Source organism: Ictalurus punctatus, chromosome 27 (assembly GCF_001660625.3).
Source record: "Ictalurus punctatus breed USDA103 chromosome 27, Coco_2.0, whole genome shotgun sequence".
NCBI lineage: Eukaryota > Metazoa > Chordata > Actinopteri > Siluriformes > Ictaluridae > Ictalurus > Ictalurus punctatus.
In genome coordinates, this window is record NC_030442.2 from 7,812,531 (window position 1) to 7,836,259 (window position 23,729).

Sequence of the window (23,729 nt, forward strand, 5' to 3'; positions counted from 1 at the left end):
GTTTTACGTTTATCTTTGTTAAACAACGCTTTTTAAAAAATCCATTTATTATTAGTCTAAGATTATGTGGAGCGCCTGCTATACAAGTCCTTGTGTATGAGCTGTTACTATAGAAACGGTAACTTATTAGAACAAGCGCATTAACCCGACGTTCATGATACAGCCGGAACTACTGCCCGAGCTGCGTGGTTATACAAACATAATGCACACCTTATGACTTAATCGGATTCGGGAACTTAACCATACTGTGGTATAAGCTAGTACATCTTACAGTTATCTAATATCAACATTTATTCATAATGGCAGCATTTATGTTGTATTGCTGTTCTGTATCAGAATGTGTGGAGGTTCTTACTGTCTGTTGTATGCCAGAATTTAAAGCTGGTGGTCCAGCAGCTAACACAGTCTAGACATGCGAGTCTGAAACAGCAGTTTATCCTCACCTCACCCACAGAGTTGGACAATGCTTGGACAATCTTCTCATGGGCTGTGGCCACCACACTTTGGCCATTTATCTCAATGATCCGATGGCCAACCCGGACCCCTCCTCGCTCAGCTATACCGCCACGCATCAAACTACATATCTGTGTGCACACACACACACACGCACACAGAATGAATTCAACACAAGTAGCTTTAGCACCTGCACACAACCTTACAATACAATCAGTGCAGCAACAGTAATCATGAAATATTGATATGACACAGCAGATATGTGCTAAAGAATTTATCAAACTGAATGAAGCAGGGGTTTTTAACCCTTGTATGATTATTTGCATGTTACTGTAGAATTGGATTGTTTGCAAGTATGTTAAATTACATTGTGCACCTTTGTGTCATTTCAGTCAGCTACTGTTATGTCCAACAAGAATAAAGTCGTGGAAAACATTCATGGAGACACTGAAACCACACACATGGTTAGGTGTTTCCATTCAGGTTTTCCTATTTGCACATTTAAAATCTGCATACAAACAGGTAGATGGAAACTCCACTGCTGTTACATCAGCAGTATAACTCCTGGTTATTTGGAGGGGTTAAAGGTTGGTGCTCTGCTACTCACAATGCCATTCTGCACGCTAAAGCCCAGCTGGTATTTGAGGTCAGGTCTTTTGATGAGCACTGTGGTCACAGGAGGGCAGCTCACGATGTTCAGTTTCACCTGCACCTGGTTCTTCAGACCCTGATGGATCAAAGAGAGCAAAGATTATGAAGTGCACCAACCCAACTAGAGGATATCGTTATTATTACACTGGTATAGTCCATGCATTAAAGTTACTGTATACATCTTTTCATTACCTGTGCTTAAAATCACCATTCTTTTATACCACTAAATATGTACATGCACCGCAAAATGAGTAATTCATGAAGGCTGTGGTTGATTATGAAGTGATAACGCCTACACATTCCATTTTGATGGGGGACTGCCCATGACAGCCATTTGTACAGTTGGTCCAAACCTAAGCAATAAACAGTAATTACTTTCAGGGCTCCTGAGTGGCACAACAGAAAAAGAAATTGCGTGGAGATCGTGAGATTGAATCTTGATGATACCACAGCAATCCGTAGCTAGGAGATTTAGGGAGCAAAACTGCGCATGATCTCTGGGTTGGAGGGATGGCATGATCACTCTCCCCTGTCAATCACAGCAACACTAGCTCATGCAAGTGGAAGAGAGCAGATAGTGTTTTCCTCTCAGCAGTTTGAAAAGATGCAGTTGGCTCTGGTTGGCTGGCAGTGTGTCTCAGGGGAAGCACATAATAGCCTTCACCCGGCCCAGGTGGTAGTTGTGTTATAAGTGTAGGTCCTTAACCTTTAGTAATGGGAAATTTGAACTAAAATGAATAACAAAAAGGAGCTCTGTAGCAATAAGCTCTTCTTTATAAGTGCATGATGCTTTCTCACTATCTTGGGTAATAGCCCATAGCATGTTCTCACTGTGAAGTGTTCAGACTTCAGAAGGAGTACGGTATAGACACGATAACACAATTGAAGGCCTTTGGCATTGTGACCGCATGATCCCTGCTCACCTTAATGATGCCTTGACAGGTGGCGAGTGGCAGACCCACCAGACTAGTGTTGTTGATGGACATGATCTGATCTCCGATGCTGAGCTTCCCTGAGCGTGCGGCTGGTGCTCCATTCATCATGTTAGCTAGAATCACTGTTGGCAGGATGGAGCCCCAGCCAGACTCCACTATTACTACACCCAGAATTTCACCCTTCTGCTTTTCCAACAGCAGCTGTGGGGGGTGGGGGGCAAGAAAGGGGCAACATTTATTCAATTAACAAAAATCTGCAGTAAAATATTTCAGAAATACACCAAACTTTCAAAGAAACACCATCCAGACTACATAGAGTTAGGCTAAATACACATGTTTTTGCAGACATATTCAGATGTCCAGAAGTGATAATGCTTCTAAGTCAGCTGGTTCTGAAGCTAACAAATCCAATACCTTCTAAGATGCAGCAAGTTGAGTGCAATACTGCTGACCAAACTCAAATCAGAGTAAACCAAATTATAAGACAGTGCAATAAAGACTATATGAAACACTGGGACTATTACTGTATACCAAATTAAAAAGGTTATGAGGATCTTTACAAAATAATAAACTTAATTGCAAAAAAACGATTCGCACTGGAAATAAAAAAAATCAGAACAGAGAAAGGTTTGCAAAAACATTTGCCTGGCAAGTTCACCAGCAGAGATTTACAACACCCAGTTACTGTAAGATAAACACTGCAGTTTATCATCATTTTATCAGAGGAAATGGCTATTAATTCTGAACGTTATATCTGTATAACACTCTGCCACAAACAGCGAGTCAGTGAATAACCACTGATATCATGCAACTCATCTAGAATTATTACAGAAAATGTGCTCCATTCAGAGTATCAAACTGGTCTGTTGGTGGGTTTGCAAATGGATTAACCAGATTGATGTTTCTGATAATTCTACTCAAATGTGAATTTCATGTTTCAAAACAATGCTTAATTCTTCTTCACACTATTACACTACTATTTTTGTTATTACTGTTAGCAGTATTAATAGTATTGTTCTTACTGCTATTACTAACAAAACAGGAAGCAGCCAGGCCAAATCAAAGAATTAAACTGAACTGAGAGACATACAGTGAGATACAGTAAGAAAAGCATAGCCAAATGAACAGAGATTTAGAGAATGAAACTAAGACTGCAACAAGACTTGTAATGAGTAGTGTTAAGTGCCAAAGTACTGACTGCGCTGAACAGAAACTACATTAACTACATCAACTACACTACATTACCCCAAAAAACTGGACAAAGCAGCTCACTGAATCATCTTTATGACTGAAAGGAGATATTTGTACCAGCAGCCACGATAACCAGCAAGCTTTGCACACTAAGAATAAAATATATTAGCCTAGGTGTTTTACTGCACATCAAAAACACTGCAGTTCTGCCCTAATGTCAGTCCCAGAAGTGCAACAGCCCCAGGATAGAAGGTCTAAAATAAAGCCCTTTGAAGGGTTCAGACTTGAGTACTAAAACCTTCTGTGGCCCAAGCAAACTTCTGGATGTTGTATTGATTTGTTGTGTATTTTTAGGACAGACAGTCTTTTTGCAGTGTCAGACAAATCTGATTCAATAAGTCTGTTCCAGTTCAAACACAAGGCTATACTGAGGTTGTATAAGTCATTTCCATTGGCTAGTGGATCTCAGTCGATGACATGATGAAGCTAATTACCTCACCAAAGGACAGAGTGGTTCAACTTAAATGACAGTATGTTTGGATTTGGATGGCCCAATTGAGGTCTAGCTTTGCTCTGGAGGTGTAGAAGCTGGTGTTAATCCCAGGTCCAGATTCCAGATGTGGTATTACTGATTTTACAGAGTCTCTTAGTTATAATAATGACTAAAATATTGCTGATCCAGCTTACTATATGAGTATATCGTCTCATTTAATGTATAGATATCAAACTCACAAACTAGACAAAGCTGCAAGACTAACGAAACCAGTCTATAAAAGCTTTAACCATCTTGCAGCATGCCAACATGTTTTCTCTCTGATAGCCCTTTCCTTTAAAGCACAATCAAATGAAGGAAGAAGTAATTTCTCATATTACTAGGCTCCGATATGGAGCAGAGCCGTTCAGAGACAGGCAAGTGTGGAATATGCACCGACCTCCTTGCAGTTCTCCGAGTTGGAGAAGTGGATGAGGTCGTCATTGTACATTTCCTGTGTGTTGATGATGTCACTGTACTCTTTCTGGCTCAGGTCCTCTGGGTTGATGCCATTGGCACGGAGGAACTCCTGGTAGGCCACACTGAATGCCTGACCGATGGACTGGGCTATGAGCTGGGCCTGGATCACAACAGAGGACAGAAGAGAAAGAAAACACAGCCAAATTAACTCAATAAAATGGACCGAATCAGCCTGGGACTTTCAGCATGGGCAAGTATTAAGACACAGAGATGCACAAGAGTTTGTGTACTTCTGCATGGTACTGTGTCTGTTATCATTTAGATTTTCTCTTTAATGGTAGGGACTTTCATTTTCTCATTATTTGTAACAATATCTGCCTGTTCTCATAAAAAAAGACATTTTGTACACAGCAGATGGGTCTAGCATGTAGCTATGCTTATCCAGAGCTTTACAGACCTCAATCAACTCTGTTTAATGCTGCTCAGTATAACAGATGAGATGTGTCACATCTCATTTGGGTTGGCTGACTTTAGATTGATGGCACTACTCACTTGGATCACTTTCATCGATTTTACATTTGAAAGCAGGTATGCCTTGTGTTTATACACTGATCTGAGGATTGGCCAATACTTGATACGGATATGATGCTGGTATTCTCACAGTAGCTGAGCTTATTGTATGCGAGTTCAAAGCCACTAATACACAAATTTCATCGATTTAATTGAGGCTGGAAAATCACACATTTATCCCCACACCCTCAGCTTTTTGTTGAAGTATTCCAGTCAACATCTCCATGCTTTATGAACGAGTGATTTATAAAATTAAAATTGAATGTTTGCATTTATGTTGCATTTTAAAACATCTGATCCAATACCTAACCAGCATTTCAGACCGATAATGATTTGATACTGATAAATAATACTGTTACCCACTTGCGTACTCTCTAAATTATGTGTAACTTCAAACCAGTTATTCTCTTTGAGGACACGTCTACACAAAGGTTTGCTAAAATGTTTTAAAGATAATTAAGTTAGTTAACAAGGGAAAATCAATGACAAGGAAAATCATAAATGACTACAGACGCTGTCTCACTGCCATGCTTGTTTTCTATCGATCTCTTTTTGACATGCTCTGTAATACAAAAGAATATTGAAACATGCCCGTGTGATCTGATTAACACATGAAACCAGGATGCCGGACGGTGCAGGAATGGTCTACTCAGCGCCCGCAGAACCGCAACAGATACACAGGCGAGTTATTGCACAACCAGCTGAACGGTGTCAGAGGCCCTGACAGGACTTGAAATAACTTTGCTCAAATGTAAAAGTGCAGGATGCAATCTGAATGACTCATCTAATAGCACACACGCACAATCAAACTTTTTCACTTGGCCTGTACATCAGAGAGAGTAATGAGTCAGTAAGAGTGAGTAGCAGCTGTGCTGAAGACGAGAGACAGATAGAACATCATAATTATACAGTGCAGGATTTATGAACTACACGACGACGTTCTGAGACTGGATTTCTCATTACATTTTATGCAATTAAGTTAAAAATAATCATACATAAAGGCAGTGCCAGAATCATAATTTTATGATTCTCAAAGCAGTGTTTACTGCTGTGTGTAAAATAAATAAATAAATAAAAATCACCTCCTGCTATTGATCTCAAGGAGCACAAGGCAACAACAATAGCCATGCAGGACAATTACTGTCCATTTTCACCACGATGATATTATTGGATATACTGTTTCGAACAGTATCCATATTGGGATGAGTTTCCCAATCACATGTGCAAATCACTGCTCACTAATGCACCTACAACAAACTAAGGTGATGTGAACTTCATAGGTGCAGTTATGTGCAAATAAATATGTTTTCAGAGTATGTTTGACTCATAGATCTGTAGTCTACATGAACTGCTTGCTCATAGCAGCAAGAACGACTCTAACGTCAACTAATTCGCACCTCCGCAAAAGGAGGTGTAATGAAATGATTGATTTTTTTCTCATTTTAGATAAATTCTGGGTTTTGGTTTTGTTGGTAATTATTGGTTTCAGCTCTCTGCAGTCATCCACTCGGCTCCACTCTCAAAAGTTTACAACAGTGGGACGTCTCAGTGAAACCTCAATGGATAATCTTCTGTGTAAGATTATCCCTTGTAATATACATCCCTTGTAATGTAATGCTATGAAGATGTAATTCATAATTAAGACAGCATGAACAGTGGTCATTCATTCAACTCAGCAACTGTAGAACCCCTTTATCCTGGCCAAGGTCATAGGGATTCAGAGCCTATCCCAGACCACTGGGCACAAGACAGCATTACACCTTAGATGGGATGCCAGTCCATCACAGGGCATCACACACATTCACACACTCATTCACACCTTGGGCAATGTAGTATAGCTAATTCCCCTTCGGGTATGTTATTGTGAAGTGGAAAGGAGCTGGAGAACCCAGACGATTAAGTGGATACTGAAAAAGAATGAATGAATGAAATAAATTCAGATTAATTTTTGGGATAAGTCACCATGGTTGCAGATTTACAAATCTTATTATGGATTTTCAGTCCAGAAATTTCAGATTTCTTCATTGCGTTTATGTACAATTAACTTGCCAGAAAAAGATCACCGTATTCAGTGTATATGAGAAACCATGCAAACGTGATAAAATGACAAGCAACAGCATGTTGGTTTGTGTAGATGACATAAAGAACACATCAAACACCACACACAAACACTTTCACACGCTCTCATATGCTACAATAGTTTTAGCCAGTGCTATCAAAAAGTGGGATCAAGTGGATGTGTTGTTCCTGTCATTGATCTTTGTTCCTGTTAGCCTTACATCTTCGGATTCAAAGACGTGGCAGATCATCTTGTACTGTTTCTTGGCCTCTGGAGCACCTGGGGTAGTCTCGATGCAGTCCTGTGAGGCGGAGCGTGGCATGCGTCTGCGGGCCATCAAAACCACAATGTTTCCAATGTCAGCGATGTATGAGATAGTGCGTAGGGCATTGTCCATCATCGTCTCCTGTAGAAACAACAACAGCCAAAATGACAGAGTCACTTCTGTTTCTGACATCCATAATACTTATTTCCTTGTCATTATTATCGAACTTTTTTTTCCCCCACCAGGCTTACATAATGCTTCTATCATGTCTACCACACATGGAATGACAGTCAGGACAGAAATCTGCCTACTTCAACCTCAAATGATATATTGTTTCTTACAGTGCAGAATCCTGCTTGCTCCAATTTGAACAAAAAACTGTTCTTTTCTGCCACTATTCAACACTGTCGTGGTCACTGGAACAAAAGAGATGAGCTGGCATTTTACCCAGCGTCATTGATAAGAAGCACTCCTGGTGCGTGACTATGGTAATCTCCACAGCAATCTATAATATAATCCCACAGCGAGTCATGCTTTATTCCTTAATTATTATCTGACACCTGTAACCTCGGCTCTATGTACAGTAGTGTGGATTTACTCTGCCTGTTAGTGTGCCGGTTTAAAAATTGGAAATTAAATGTCATCTGTGCAATTACCAAGGGATTAATGTTGAATATGTCTAAATAACATTTCGCACTACATTTCAAAGAATAATTTCATTTCCTCTGCTTCTAAATACAGATATCACCTATAAATCACAGCACCCCAATTACACCATATATTGTATGTTATAGTTTACTGCCCAGGAGTTGATATATCTTAAATAGCTTGCAAAATTTCCTCATGTGGACATGACGCCACATTTCAATAGCATAAACAGTTCATTCAAAGACATCACGAGCACAAAACCCAGTCTGAGCTCAGCTCTGATTTTCTGGAAAACAATAAAGCATTCATTACATGGTTATAAATTATGGCAACACCTGTTGTGTATTAACCTGATTACCAAGGGGCATGTGGGTCAGTTAACAGCATGTAGTAGCAGCATTTCGCTTTCTCTCCATCTTAAACCTGCTCGGATGAACATCATTACTCAGTCGGCAGGATAAATGATCTAATTTGTGTGTGCATGCAGGCCACACACAGCCTTTTAACCTTTTCCAGATAGAGAGAGAACAGAGCAGATCCATACATTTTCATTCTGATCACACACTGGGCTGCAGGCCAGGAAGGACAATGGCTGCCCTGTTCTTCCTGTTCCCTCAGGGTCGAGGTGTCTGGCTTTACATTAAACGGCCCCCGGGACACAACCTACGGTAACACTTCCTGCCTTAATTCAGCACCTGTGACATCTTAGTATTGGGAAGCAGGCAAGATCTTCTGCAAACATAAAGGGCAACCTACAAGTAACATGAGCAAGTGTTAAGTTAATGTAACTAAAATAATGTAATAATGTAACTAGGATCTAGATTATTATAATTACATTACAACGCACGCCACAGGATTGTATTATGGAATTACTGAAGGTACTTTAACTAATTATTTGATACCAAAGGATGCGTGAGAGCCATTTTTGGGTACTGTATAGAAAATAACCACACACACACACAAAAAAGAGTTTGCCTCTGTGTATTTTATGAATAAGGGTATTCAAGTTAGCTGTAGTAAAACAATCATATCCCCACCTGGGTCTCTGTATTCCAATCTTTTCCTTTTACATTACAGTCACTGAGACTTTTTCTTTTATTTTCTTTCTTTTATCTTTTTTCCCCAGACTGCTTCTGTGATTATAATTTATAAGAATTATAAAAGTGCTTGTATTTTTTTTTAAATCTCTTCATGGGTTAAGAATAAATCAGTTCAAAAACGTTAAAAGTGCAGATTACAGACGTGCAGATGTTTTTTTTTTCTAAACTGCACATTTAAAAGTTGTAGTTTATAATGTTTAAAGGTGTTTCTATAATCATATATAATGTAGCCTAGATACATTAAAAAACTGAGATTCTTAGTTTTGTTGTGCTATTGTTCTGGCTTGTTTACATTTTTTTTCTGGCACAGAAATGAGCTTCACTGTCAAAGGAAACCCACAAGACATACATAGCTTCTACAGAGCCAGTAGGGTCAGGTGGACCTGTCAGAGCTTTGGAACTGCAATTATGCAAACTGTTCCTTTAAGACATATGGTGCACCTGTAAATACATTTTAGTGACGATGTTCTTCACCAGTGGATGTAACATAATGTTAACTTTGTACTATTCCTGTAAAGAACGTCTTTAGGGACAAGGGGATGTAAATTAATTACAGTGCAGGACATAATCTACAATACTGCTTGATGAAAAAGGCAAATCTGGGAACTTTCGGTGTCTGTGGCCGCATGCTTCCTCTCTTGTGTGGTGTGTGAAGGAAACCGAATGCCGTGTCAGGCAGGGAGAGACACTGCATTGCAGTACATACAGAAATGCACAACGTCCGTGCCAGACTGCCCACACACTGCTGTTCGGGTAGGATGAGAGCATACACACAAACCCACCCATACAGACATGCAGAAACAAAAGCCTTCTGCACACTTACATACTGTATTTTCTAGACTATACGGCATCATGGAGACCACAAAAATAACATTAGTATTTTGTAGATAATATTTACATTATTCTCCATCAGGAAAAATATTCATGTATGTTGTTGTCTCATTGTAGGTGTATGTGTGGTTGGAGATGGATTTTAGGTAACATATATGTGTGTGTATGTGTGTGTGTGTGTGTGTATATATATATATATATATCACACATATTATCTAGAATAAAAATTCAACTTTGGTGAACTCTTCTTAATGAAAGCTAGAGCTTAATTTTTATGCATTGGCATGTATATTTATATCTGCCTTCTCACTGATATCAGCGGTAACAGGATACTGCTGATGAACACCAAAATGTCCTTGTGAAGGCAATCTTGTCCTAATTCTGATGTGTCCATTTGTTATTATTTTTTAGAAGTGTACATTGGCCTAACGTGCACCATTGTTAGCTTGGCCCTAACATAAACCCCATACCTTTGCTAATGCTGTAATCAGCATTATTGTATTAAACAAACAAAAGTAGACAAACAAAAATTGAAAGTGAATTATTATTCGTCATAGAAAGAAGTTCCTTTTACACTCCTTCATGCAGGATATTTTAAGCAGCGGTATATAATGAAGTTTGTGCATGCGGACTACCCTCTTCAACACAGACCACAGGTTTTCAGTAGGGTTCAAATCAAGAGAATGAGATTTTGTTGTCATCAGCTTGTTGAAAACTCAGGGAATCAGCTTTTGGGCTGAAATATCATGATGCCATCAATCTTTAAAAGAATCCACAAGCCACATCCACAAACCAGCCACAAAACATCAATGATCCACCTCTATAGTTTATAGTGGGGTATGAGGTGCTTGCCTTTGTATACATTCCCCTTTTGTTGCCAAACATGCTGATGGGGTTCATGACCAAAAAGGCCTCATTTGATCACAACACACAATGGTAGAAGTAGTTGTTGAATGATGCTTGGTGTCATTAAACTTTGTATTTTAAGGGTTGCTCTCGGAAACGACTTCCAAACAGCTTGTTTTTAGGGAAGTGCCATTTTTTTTTCTTCATAATTCGTAATCACAGGCATCAAAGATACTGTGCGATTATACAACTGTAATTTTCAGACACTTTTCCCCTCCTTCACCGCCCCCCTCACTGTCTGTGAGACAGTGTGCTCATGGGTCCAATTTCTTGCAGGAATTTTTAACTGCATTTTAACTGCTAATGGGAGCTGAAAACATATGACAAATTATTTGGCTTTATTTTCAAGGAAATCTTAGGAGTGTTGCTCATTAAGGCATTTATATTTGAGAGAAAATACTGTTATCTAAAAAGTAGTTCAGACTGATTTTTTGTTATTTTATACAATAGTTCTGGAGTGAACTGTATTAGGGACAGTACAAACATGCTTGCTACAATAGTGAGACTTGCACAACCGACACAACTCTCCCCACCTGATGTATCTTATAAAGATCATTTATAATGCAGACACTGATTTCAGCAGCGTTCTCATCATGATAGGCTGCTGTGTCCACTGACACCCGAGACATTCTGGACTTCACTGTGATTACATCAATATGTGAGAGGCTTTTTAACAGACTGCAGCAAAGCTCTGCCATCAACAGGTGAAACCGATGCTGCAGGATTAACTCTCAGAACTAATACCCCAGTAAATAAATATGCACACTGGAATATTTCTGTGCAGCTTGCTAAAAAGTGTAAAAGAATTACAAAGATAAATCAATAAGAGTAATAGTTATTTAATACAATATGATAAAATAAAATAAAAAATAGACAAATAAAATGCACATACAGGGCCGTAGTCAGCCCAATTAGAGAGTAGGTGTCTGATGCTAATAAAAAAAATGAATCATATAATCAGAATCTAACAAGCACCTCTTGTTTTTGTGCATTTACTCTGAACAGTGTGTTCCTGAGCTGCACTTCTTAATTACTGTGGCTGAATTCCAACATGTTTGGTATTTCAATCAATTCATTTGTCTCTCATGTTAATGACTTATGTGCACTAAGGATTTCTACTTAATCCTGTAGTTCCGAAAAACATGATTTCGCATACCTGTGTGTCGGCGTTGAGGACTTTGATCCTCTGGGTGGAGATGAAGAGGTCCACCTCAGTTAGCGTCTGTGTGTCCCCTTCAGAGTTCTGTAGAGAAGCACAGACAAAGTACAATTGAGAGAATGCTCCCAGTTGGCACCCGGGAGCCCTCAGAACCTCTTATGAACACCACTGGGGCCTGGAGATAATATGCTCCTTGGCCTCCGTTGAAAGCATTTTAAATGCCTAATACATAAATCAGAGTCTAACACAGGTTGGGCTTCCGGGGCCAGGACATATGTGGAGCCAAAGTAAATTGAGCTATTAATAATCCAAATAGGACAGGAAATGGAATGGAGAATGCCTGTGTAAAATATGAAATGGCAGTGCTTGTCAGCAGTAACTCAAAATCATTAAAAAATAAAAATCTCCCTGGACGGATTTTGAAACAATCACAGAATACATCTGAACACATAGCATGGTCAGACAGCCATTTCCTATGCTAATAAACACTTAGCACATGCTTAGGGAATGAAGAGGTTAACAAGACAAATAAACAAATAGCTGAAATAGCTAATGTATGTAAAAGCAGCCAAGCAGGAAATGACTGTGCGTATGCGAAAGAGAAATGTGTGATAGAGATGTGTGGATAGATAGCTATGACACAGGGGGATGCAGAGGGAAGTATTTGGGTTGGGGGGTGGGGGGAGGGGGGGTTTGGTGTAATTAACTGGATTTGTCTTTTAATCTTGAAGATGTTTTAATTATTGAAATGAGCACTAAGTGACCAATGAAAATCAAAAAGTACTCTCTAATCTCTTTTAGAATGAACCAGCATTAGCCTACATTACTACAGTTTGCTATTATCTAGCCAATATTTATTCATAATAAGTGTAGTATAATAATCATATGCAAAACTCTCATGTCACACTAGGTCACTGTAGTTGTAAAAAAATTTTTTTAAAAATCAAACAAACTATGTAACAACATTAATCTGCTTAATATAAAATGCACAGGACCTAATTAAATAATAACAGATTAGATTTACATTAGATTTGAACACTGTAGCATCATTTAGCTAATTGATCATATTGAATGGAAAACTGACCTGTAATAGAATAGTTAGTCTTTTTAGTGCATTGTAACTTAAATTTCACTCACAGCACTCAGTAAAAATGTTCAAATTCAAAAAGAAACACTTTTTCTTTCAGTAACAGTAACTTGTCTGTTCAATTATACATCAACTCCCACTTCCTGTCTGTTTTAATTGGTCTGACCCAAACCAATCATAATCATTTCTGCTATAAGAAAACAATTCCATAACTGAAATCCTGTTTGCGAGCCGTTCTCCTGCGTGAAGAGAACACTTCAGCGTGGTGAGAAACCACCTGCCATTTCAGCTTCTGTGTGTGATTCATACCCCTCATATCATGAAACTCAATAAGCACCTATGACAACTGAATTATTGTGAAACTACAAAGCTTTCTCTCTGGGTTTTCAATATTTTCTATATCTCAGATGATATGATGTAAATGCCACACTGATGCCGGGTGAAAAAGACAAAAATTTCATGTGACATGCAGGGAGAGGAAGGGAGATGTGATTGACTTTTCTCTTAGTGCTTAATGGTTAGCGTGCTTTTAGTGCGCAAGGTCTTGATTACACACCGCCTTTTTCTTGATTTTGGCTGCCTTCTGAACTCTCTGTGCGGCGTTGGGGTGGTACAGGGGTCGTCACAAGTGGGAGGGGTAAAAGGAGGTGGTGGGAAGCCAAAGGAAACAGATAAGCATGTTAGAACAAACAGGAAAGCAAACATAAACAGCCAAACATCAGGTGTGCAATAATTGATCCATGACAGATAAATTCACCTGGCATGCAAATATGGGCTTCATAACCATCGTAACGTGAGCAGGAAACAGTTAACTATATTCTACATTCAGATTTGAGCTGGGAAAGATAAGAAGGATTACACATGCTGTATATGTATCTGATTCAAACAACTCTCATCTGTCATGTCATATGAGGCAGCCTGAGTATGTATGACACCTTGTTTACTGCACAGAATCCACACTTAAAACGCAACACAAATGGTGTTTGTTTGATAAAGATACCGTGCTGCATTTGTTGTCTGGATCACACAGATGCAATCTGTCACAGGGGAGTTTACAAAGCGTCCCAGCGTAAAACTAGCCTTTAATACGTTACTTGTTATTCGTTATGCAGTATTCTGCAGCACTGTATGGAAGCTCTTGTGAATCTCTTGTGTTTTTCATTCTGTTTATTGGTAATTCAGACACAGTGAATAAAGAGACAATGGAAATACATTTTCAGACAACTGAAGCCAACTATTCCTTCAGAACCCAATTCCACACGGAATTAACCCAACGGAAGAGTGAACTGAGGGAGAAGTAGGAAAAGCATAGTCTCAAAGAGTACTTGACAGCTCAAAATCCTGCCCAAAAAGATCAATAAAAGTTTCCATAAATCTGACAAATTCTGCACCCAACCTGTACTCGAGTCTAAATCTTAGTGCCAAAAGTGAATTAGCACTGATCGTCTAAATGTGAAATGTACTATTTTGAACTTTTCTAATATGACCATTAGCAGATCAGTGTTATGCTGTGAATGGATTAGACATTCAGAAACAGAAAGAAATAACCTGCTGCATCACAAAGTTTTAAACATAAATGTGTAGTAAGCATAATTTTGTATACAAATGAATAAAACATAGGGCCTGTTGCTCCATCACACTTTATTAAGAGGATCACATTCTTATTAAGAGGATTATGCGTAGAGCAAAGATGCCTTCAAAACAATGAAATTAAATGTTTCTACACAAAAAAAGTACAGTAACGAGCAGTAAACAGTAGCAGATGAAACAAAGTCAATATTTGATGTGACAATTTTTTTTTTAATATAAATAAAAATAGTAGTCTCCGGTACAATTAGTGCAGTTTTATAAGGAAATGAGCTGTAAGTTTTATTGAGCATCTTGCAGAACCAGACACGGTTCTTCTTGAGACTTTGACTTTCACACTCGCTTCTTATTTTTGCAGCGAATCCCAGCAACCTTCATTATGTTCTTTGTCTGAAAAGTGTCTCTTACATAATTACATAACATGCCGCTTTCTTTAATGACATACAAACATTTTTCTGCAACATTTCATTTTGTTTGGGGACCTAAAATGTTTTCCGTACTGACTCGATAATGTAGAAGTCATAAAATCAAAAATCTATAACAAAGTTTGTGCTAAAAATATAGGGATGCCTAAAACTTTTGCACAGGTATTTTTTCTATAGTGCTCACACACAGTGATTGTACGGCGGACACAACACATAATCCAAGTATATTAATAAATCGATTTTTTTTTAGTTGTTGTTTAACAAAGTAAAACCTATAATCATTGATTTGGTGAAGTTTTTTGTTGGTATGACTGTTTATCGCCGTCATATCATAAGTGAGAATAGGAATTAACATGTGTCTTGGAAGTTCCACAACATTAAATCTCAATATAAACTCATTACTTAAAGTACTACATTAAGTACTAAAGTACTAAGTACTAAATTACTACATTAATAAAGTGAACATTGCAGCAGTTGGCAAATCGCTGTGGTATAACTGGAATAACACACTCCAGTACTCCGCTTTACCCCCTGGCATGCATTATGTGCAAGTTTTCTTTTCATGCAATAGTTTAAGTTAAACTCTTTGTACAAGGATACACATTTAGTAATCACATCACATCTCAAAAACATTCAGCTCTCTCCCCCTCTCCCTTTCTCTCTCGGTTTCTCTCTCTCGCTTTCCATTTAACAGAGGGCATGAACCTGCTTCTCACACTCATGTCCACTCCCTCAGATTGCAGACCCCTGGCTCGCTTCTGGATAAGCGCAGCTTCGTTCTCCGTCTTTATTTAGATGTACGAGAAACAGCAAAACAGCCTACAGGGCCTCAGCTTGCTGAGATTATTTTACATTCAGAGGACGCATTCTTGTTTCTACAGTATTTCTCTCTGCCAGTGCCATACAACAAAACCTCCTGAGAGAAACAGGCTGAGAGAGAGAGAGAGCGACTGGAGAAATGAGCAGGAGCAGGCAATAAGCATTGCATAAATACTGCATCAACAGTGGCTGAAGGCTCCAGTTCAAAGAAACATGAAGCTTTTGTCTATGAAGCTTGAACACTCAACACCTGAAGTGTTTTGTTTTCATGGCTGACATAGAATAGACCAGAATTAATCTGAATTCATATGAAGCTAAAGCAGCATTTTAGAGAGAGGCGAAGTGAATCAAGCAAATATGTCAAACTAAATATGTAAAAATAATAATAATAATAATAATAATAATAATAATAATAATAATAATAATAATAATAATAGAAAAAAGGCTTGCCTGAGGTAGGAAAGTTGCTCTATTAATAAAGATAAGATGCAAAAAGTGATACAGTGATAGAGACTTTTTTTTTTTTTTTCAAATAAAAGATGACAGTTTTTCTTGATTTAATTAACATGAGCAACACTAAATGTCACTGTGACCCTGACCAGGATACGGTACTTGATACTCAGATAGCAAGAGAGAGAAACAGGCACAGATGCAGTGTTTATTGTTTGCTGTAGGAAAAATAAAGCTTGAGTGGAGTGCACACTCTTAACAAGAGAGAGTGTGTGGGAGAGAGACATAGAAAAAGTGAGACAGAAAGAACCCAAAAGAAGATTAGTGCTAGAAAGTAGAGGGAGACAAAGGTAGATGTATGAAAGAGGAAAAAGAAACTGAGGTCGGGAGAAAAAAAAAACTGAAATACAAAAAGCAAGACAAAAAGAAACAGAGAGAATGAGGGAGAAAAGGAGAGAGAGAGGAAGAAAAATTAGTGATTACAAAAGAGGAGTGACAGAAACATTTGTGAGAACAGTGGAGAGAAGAGATGTTGCTTTAAAAGCCCTTTATTACTTTGTTATTTTTCTCCAACGCAAACAAATTTTTCATGCTGTGGCCTCATAGAAAGTAGTTTCAGCTCTCACATGCGAACTGGTGTTAATGTCCACGTTAATGTCCACCCAAACATTGCAAGAAGAGAGCAGTGAGTGAGAGAGAGAGAGAGAGAGAGAGAGAGAGAGCAAGAGTGAGAGCAAGAGAGAGAGTGAGAGAGAGAGAGAGAGAGTGAGAGAAAGAGAGCTAGAGTGAGAGCGAGAGAGAGAGAGGGAGAGCGCAAGAGTGAGAGAGAGAGACACAGAGAGAAAGTGAGAGAGGCAGTGAAGCGTTGCCATGGTTTCATTTGGAATGGCTTTTGATGGATGAGGCAGATTTGCAGATTCAGTCCAGTGGAAGAGTTTCGGCCGTAAAGCTCCGCCCCCTGTGGAGCTGAGAGTGTGAGTCTGCTTGTAGGGCTACTTGTGCAGTACTGACACACATCCACGCACTTAGGATTTGTGGATACTTCATGTCTAACTACACAAACATGTTCAACACAGCTGCTACATGAGTGGCACTGTTCACTGTGTACCTTTTATGCGTCTGGAGGAATAAAAACAATATCCACTATGGGGCAGGCAAATCTTTAACAAACCTGACCAGGTTTCTTTGTTGATCTGTAAAATTATAATGTAGACAAGCATACTTGTTGCTGTAGAGTGGCATGAAGATGTCACGTCATATGTCAAAACATTCCAACACTGTTGTTGCCGTGGTTTTCTGTCTGCTGATGACACTGTGCCACCACCATTCATGTCAGCGTTGCATATGTATGTAGTGTTAATAACCCGCTGAATCAGGAAATTGACCAAGCAAGTGCAAGACACACGTGTCTAGTGTAAAACTAGTTCAAATCAAGGGTAACTCTGGTCCTGCAGTCCCATCCTATTTGTAGTTGCTTGAACTCAAACAGGCAAGACCAGAAAACAGGGGAGGAGAGAATGTGGCTCACGCTAAATTTAAATATCTATATTTTAAAAATACACTAAATATCAAATGCCTTCAAAAACAATAAAATAATGTAATGAAATGTACATTTTTCAGCTGTTCTTCGTTCAAAATCAAGCTTTTTACATCGTTTTGAGCTGAACGGGAAAGAATGGCAGGCATGTTGAAACACAGATGTAACCAGCATCCTGATCTCTGTGTGCCAGATTTCCCATTATGGGGTCCACATGGAGCTGGTTTCCTTCCCATCTGTCACAGAGCGTGTTTCCTCACAAAGGGCTAATTTGGACCCTAGATAAATAAAACTGCACTGGAAAAATAAACAGCCCTGCAATCTCTGGTGTGTACTGGCCAATCTGGCAACTCCTGTTTAATTACAATTGATTCTGTGAGCATATACATTTTCAGAAATGTCATTCGGGTTTCACGCGAATAAAAAGTTCAGAAGAAAAGCCCACTAATAAACGAGTCACTTTGATTCAGCACTAGGGCATCATAAAGCATTCGCAAATGCACTCGCAGTTGGCACGGAGCATGGCAGCTAAAATGCCGTTGTGCTAGCACACAGAGAAGAAGGAGATTACACCCTGCCACCACTAATTCCATAAACACTGATTAGACAACATCTCCTGGGGTGTAAACAAACAAATCTCATCTCAACTCATAAAAATAGGACTCCGCCATATTAAATGACAGTGCCACTGAAAAATGCAAGGAATGCACATCTTTGGGAAAGAGGGAAAGGTTACAGGTTTGAATCACAAAAAGATTTAGACAGAGAGCGCCAGCGTTCAATTCCTTCCTACAATACTAATGAAACGGAAAAGCTCCATCCCCTCTGAGCCTCGCTCAGGATTATCAGGGACTCCACATAGTTATTAAATCTTTCACATGAGCAAAATAGTATGTCTTGTCCATTTTATTGGTATGCCTTAATGAATATCCAATTTTACCCTAAGGTGCAAATTTCAGGGTTGTGTCAATGCAAATCAAATAGTTTTGCTCCCACAGCTTGATTTATTATCCCTAAAAGCCTCTTCAAGGACGGCAGTTGAGTGTGCAAATTAGTACGACTGAAGAGCAGGTATTAAATTTGCAGAAGCCTGTTTCCTCTGGATAAAAACTAAATGAAAGCATTTACTTAGTCTGAATAATGAGAAGGTTTATCTGAATCATGCCTTAGTGTCGCAAATCAATCAGGATATTTGCCAAAATGATAAAGTATCACTGCTGTGCTAAATACTAGATATTCACCGTGTTCACACCTCCAAAGCCAAAAGGTATACTTTCACATATACCTTATGAACAGAAAACACACTCAAGCCTCACTGCCTTTAACCGCTGTTTTATTCGAGTTTCAGTTTGAAAACACCTCATTTAATTATTGTTTTCTACCCCTACTATACGTGTGACACCATTCACACAATTACTCTTTCTAAATTTCCCACAACATGCCCACTAACTGTGCACACAACTTATCTGATTGCACGTGTAAAATTCTACTCATTATTGTGGCTCATAGTAAATCAGGGCTGAGTATTTAAACAAGAGAGAAAAACTAAAATAAAAGAATTTGATGTTTTTATATACAAGAAGTTCACGTCATAGATTTATAGGAGTTAGCACATTTCGGTATATATATACAATTGTATGTCTTGTATATTTCTGCATCATGTGATGTGTGTGACATTTCACACTGTATGTGACAATATACAATATTAAAATTTTGGTTAAAGGAAGAGTTCAGTCAAAAATCTAATTCACATTATTTCCTTCTCAATTAGCCAAGACAAACCTGGTGTTTGATGTTGTCCTAGAGCAATGAGGCTAATATAGCTAACATGTAAGGGGAGCTTACAGCCTCTAGTTTAGATCTAAATCTGCACACACTCGCCTCAAACCGTGTCAAGTTGTTTAACAGACATTAGACACTTTTTCTTCCTCAGCTCAAAGTCTGCTGCTGTGTACAAGTACTGCAATGAGAAGGTGTGGCCTAAAGGTCAATTATATGGTAAAGGTATGATAAATATGATGATATGATATGATAAACAAAAAAATGTATGTATATACTTTTTTTTTAAAATACGGATGTCTGCTATTGTATAAAACTGTTACTTGTATAATAATGGAATTACTGAGTCATATTATGTCTTTTGTGGTGCGTGAGTGCTGATTTAGACATTTGTACAGTGCTAAATTGGTAGATTCCCTTAGTTGTTAGCAATATTAACCTTACAGCTCCAGTACAAAACTAAGGAAAGTTCAGACACCAGACAAGATTTGACTGATTATATCTAGTGTATACTGAAAGATTGTTTTTTATTTGTTTAAAATTGACCAGATTTACCATGATTTACCAGAGGTCTGTAATGATTGAATAGAAATAGAACAGAAAGGATAATAATTTCTCTCTTCCGTCTGATGCAAAAAAGAAAGGACAGGGAACAGACTCTACACCTTAGATGCCCCTTGAGCATTTTGGGCATCAGTCAAAGAACCAGTCATGGTAGGACAGGACAGGAAAAATAGTGCTACTCCAGCTGCAGGCTCAGGCCAGTCAACCAGATCTGTCTGAACCCAGCAGAATCCATTATTTCTACCTACTTCTTTGTCTCATCAAAAACAATGCAGCATGTTGATCCACCACCAATACGCACATTAATAAAAAAAACTTTCATTGTAGTCTAGGCTTTCTGAAATACCTGGTATAGTCTAACTCTGTACCTTGACTCGGCTCACAGCCTCCTGCGCCTGCATCATGCGGATGTTTTTAGATGGGTTTCTCTCTGACAGCAGCTGTGTGGAACCCAGGTAGTTGGCAGCGAAGATGATCCCATCAATGAGGTCCTCAGGCTCGCACGGCCCTGGCACTGGCAGAATTCGAGCACAAAAAAGATCAGATGCAGGAAACCTTTAACACCTCTGCTAGATCTGGAGTGTTTAAAGCTTTAGGAAGCAGAATAACTGCTATGACAGCATGAAACTGGAGAAAACATCCTTGAAAAAAACTTTTTACAAAAGTCTGAGGTGTCAGTTTTGGCCCATATAGTTTTCTTGCATGTCGTACATTTTTTAACTCTAGTCATGCTTTTTTGGATGTTATTCCCTGTCTGATAGAAACACCTACACAGGAGTAAACACAGACTCTTTATGAGCTAAATCTGACTCCCTTCCCAACATTGTTCGACACTTACAGATAAAAATATCCTATATAAGTGTGTGTGCCTGGAAGTGTATATTTGTTGTAATTTTGTGTTAAGCCTTATACCATATTTTTCAGACTGTACAAGCATGCTTCTGTCATCTAGCACATGAAAACGTATGTGAAAAAGTATGATTTCTTCTGTTTTTGTGTAAATCTCATACTAAAGTACACAAAATAAAAACTCTCACACAAAATAGTTTTAGATCTTCAAATGAAATACAACATAAAACAAAGGTAATCTGAGTAAACCCACAATACAGATTTTTTTTTGTTGTTGTTGTTTTTTTTACAGAAGCAAGAAAGGTTATCCAACACCTATCACCCATGTGAAAAACTAATTGCCCCTTAAACTTAAAATCTGGTTGTGCCACCTTTGGCAGCAATAACAGCAACCAAACGCTTCCAATAACTTCACGTACTTCTAGGACTAGGATATACTCCTATACTTTGGATCATTGTCTTGCTGCATAATCCAGTTGCGCTTGAGTTTCAACTTATGGACTGAATAACGGACATTCTGCATTAGGATTTTCTGGTAGAGAGCAGAATTCATGTTTCCCTCAATTACTGCAAGTTTCCCAAACCCTGAAGCAGCAAAGCATCCCCACACCATCACACTTCCACCACCATGCTTCACTGTAGGTATGATGTTCTTTTTGTGGAATTCTGTGTTTGGTTTACGCCACATGTAACGGGACCCCTGTCTTCCAAATAGGAATGTCACGATACCAAAAATCTAGTAGTCGGTACCGATACCACCAAAAGTACATGATACGTGATACCAAAGTCGATACCGCGGTGTAGTTAAAAGAAATAAATAAATAAATAAATTAAAAACTCCTGGAGGACATCCTCCTCTGGCTAATACTGGCAAAGAGAGAGAGGGGGGGGGGGTATTTTAGTTATCAAACACTGTCTGACAATGACTAATAAAACAGTGCTAACTCCTAAACATGCGTGCACACACACACACACACACACACACACACACACACACACACACCTTATCCTCTGAATGCAAGCATTAGTTTAAATTCACTGATATGGTGGCAGGCCAAAAAGATTTATTAAAAGTATGAACATTTGAATAATTATTCGTGACATTAGGCTACATTTATCTGACAGGACACGGGCTGAATGGCGATGCCTGGAGGCCCATTAGGAGGTAGTTTATAACACTGCAATGCGTTAGCGTCGTTAACAAATAATAGGCTATCGCAAACTTTACATGTAGCATAACGTGAGCTGGTTTCACGGCTACAATGCCTGCTGCCTCAAACAAACATAATATAGGATTGTCTTTCAGGTGCTTCGCCAAATTCCAGGTGTTTCCTTGCTTTGTTTGAAATGAACGATAGCTTCGGTTGCACACCGGCAACTGACGCTACCTTTCCTTTCAACGAGTGTTCCTCTTTCTACCTCTTAACAAGTCGGGGCGGAGTTAAACTTCTGTAGTTTTTCCCGTGTGCTTGTTGGCGTTTTTTTCTTCTTCTTCACCACTTGTGAACCGACTAAAACACTTGCACGTATTTGCTGCCCCCCTTCAGTTCCGGAACAATTGCAACCTCTGTATCTTCATTAATAACAGTACCTATACTACTGAAGAAAAACATGTACCATCACGTTTTAAGAATGTTGGTACCGACTTGGTACCGAAGTATGGGTTCTCATCACATCCCTATTTCCAAACAGTTCCACTTTCGACTCATTAATCCACAGAACATTCTCCCAAAAGGTTTGAAGGTCATCAAGGTGTGTTTTTGGCAAAATTCAGAAGAGCCTTAATGTTCTTCTGGGTTAGCACTGGTTTTCACCTCACCACTCTTTCATGATTGCCATTGTTTCCAAGGGTCTTTCTGATAGTGGAGTCATTAACAGTGACCTTTATTGATGCAAGAGAGGCCTGTAGGTCCTTTGATGTTGTTCTTGGCTCTTTTGTGACTTCCTGGATGAGTAGTTGCTGTGCTTTTGGAGGAATTTTGGAAGGTCGGCCACTTCTGAGAAGGTTCCGTACTGTGCCGAGTTTTTCCATTTAGAGAGAACGGCTCTCACTGTGGTTCTTTGGAGTTCCAGAGCCTTTGAAATAGCTTTGTAACCCTTCCCAGTCTGATGTATTTCAATCACCTTCTTCCTCATCATTTCTGGAATTTCTTTCAATTTTTGCATAGAGTGTTACTCAGTGAGACCTTTTAACCAACTTCATGCTGTTGAAAAAGTTCCATTTAAGTGTTGATTTGATTGAACAGGGTTTGCAGTAATCAGGCCTGGTTGTGTCTAGTGCAGCTGAACCCTATTATGAATGCAGATTCATAGATTTGGGGAATTAGTAACTACGGGGGCAAATAAATTTTCACACAGGCCCAGTTGGTATTGGATAACTTGTTTGCTTCAATAAATAACATTATCATTTATAAACTGTATTTTGTGTTTACTCGGGTTGACTTTGTTTACTCTTAGATTTTGTTTCAATTACTGAAACAAATTAGTACGAGATGTACACAAAAACAGAAGAAATCAGGCAAATACTTTTATACAGTACTGTATATACTCCAGGAGTTATGGTAGTGTGCTGCTCCACTTGGTTGCAAAAAAGGTTACTTATAAAATGAACAGACATAGACATACAGGAGGATATTTTCAGGCCTGACAGAGGGATTAAGACCAAAACCGTCGCTTCAGCCCAGAAAGCAGTGCCTCGTTGAACTTTTACAATACTAACACCTAAAACCTAAACTAGACTCTAGTTATACAAAAGTGCCATTTTAGAAGCAATACAAATATTACGTAGAATACCTGATACATTAATGTGTCCTATACCATGAAGCAATATACAATATACCAAGAAGACAGAATTACAAGAGTAGACTTAGACTCAAAATTTACTGTCCATAAAAAACGCTAAACTTATTTGA

General features: G+C 38.7%; 1 protein-coding gene across 6 annotated transcripts in view; it reads right to left on the reverse strand.

Moving 5' to 3' along the window:
• Positions 1-23,729, reverse strand: part of apba2b (amyloid beta (A4) precursor protein-binding, family A, member 2b) — a 126,204-nt gene that overhangs the window by 3,117 nt on the left and 99,358 nt on the right. For 5 of the 6 annotated variants that reach the window (XM_017458705.3, XM_017458707.3, XM_017458706.3 and 2 more), the window contains 8 exons: positions 20,337-20,482; positions 13,364-13,399; positions 11,718-11,804; positions 7,032-7,217; positions 4,163-4,342; positions 2,028-2,240; positions 1,061-1,180; positions 444-584 (listed from right to left, as the gene is read on the reverse strand). In XM_017458705.3, coding sequence (XP_017314194.1) covers positions 444-584; positions 1,061-1,180; positions 2,028-2,240; positions 4,163-4,342; positions 7,032-7,217; positions 11,718-11,804; positions 13,364-13,399; positions 20,337-20,482 — 1,109 coding nt within the window. The remainder of the gene's footprint in view (positions 1-443; positions 585-1,060; positions 1,181-2,027; positions 2,241-4,162; positions 4,343-7,031; positions 7,218-11,717; positions 11,805-13,363; positions 13,400-20,336; positions 20,483-23,729) is intronic. The other variant, XM_017458710.3, reaches the window with a different exon arrangement.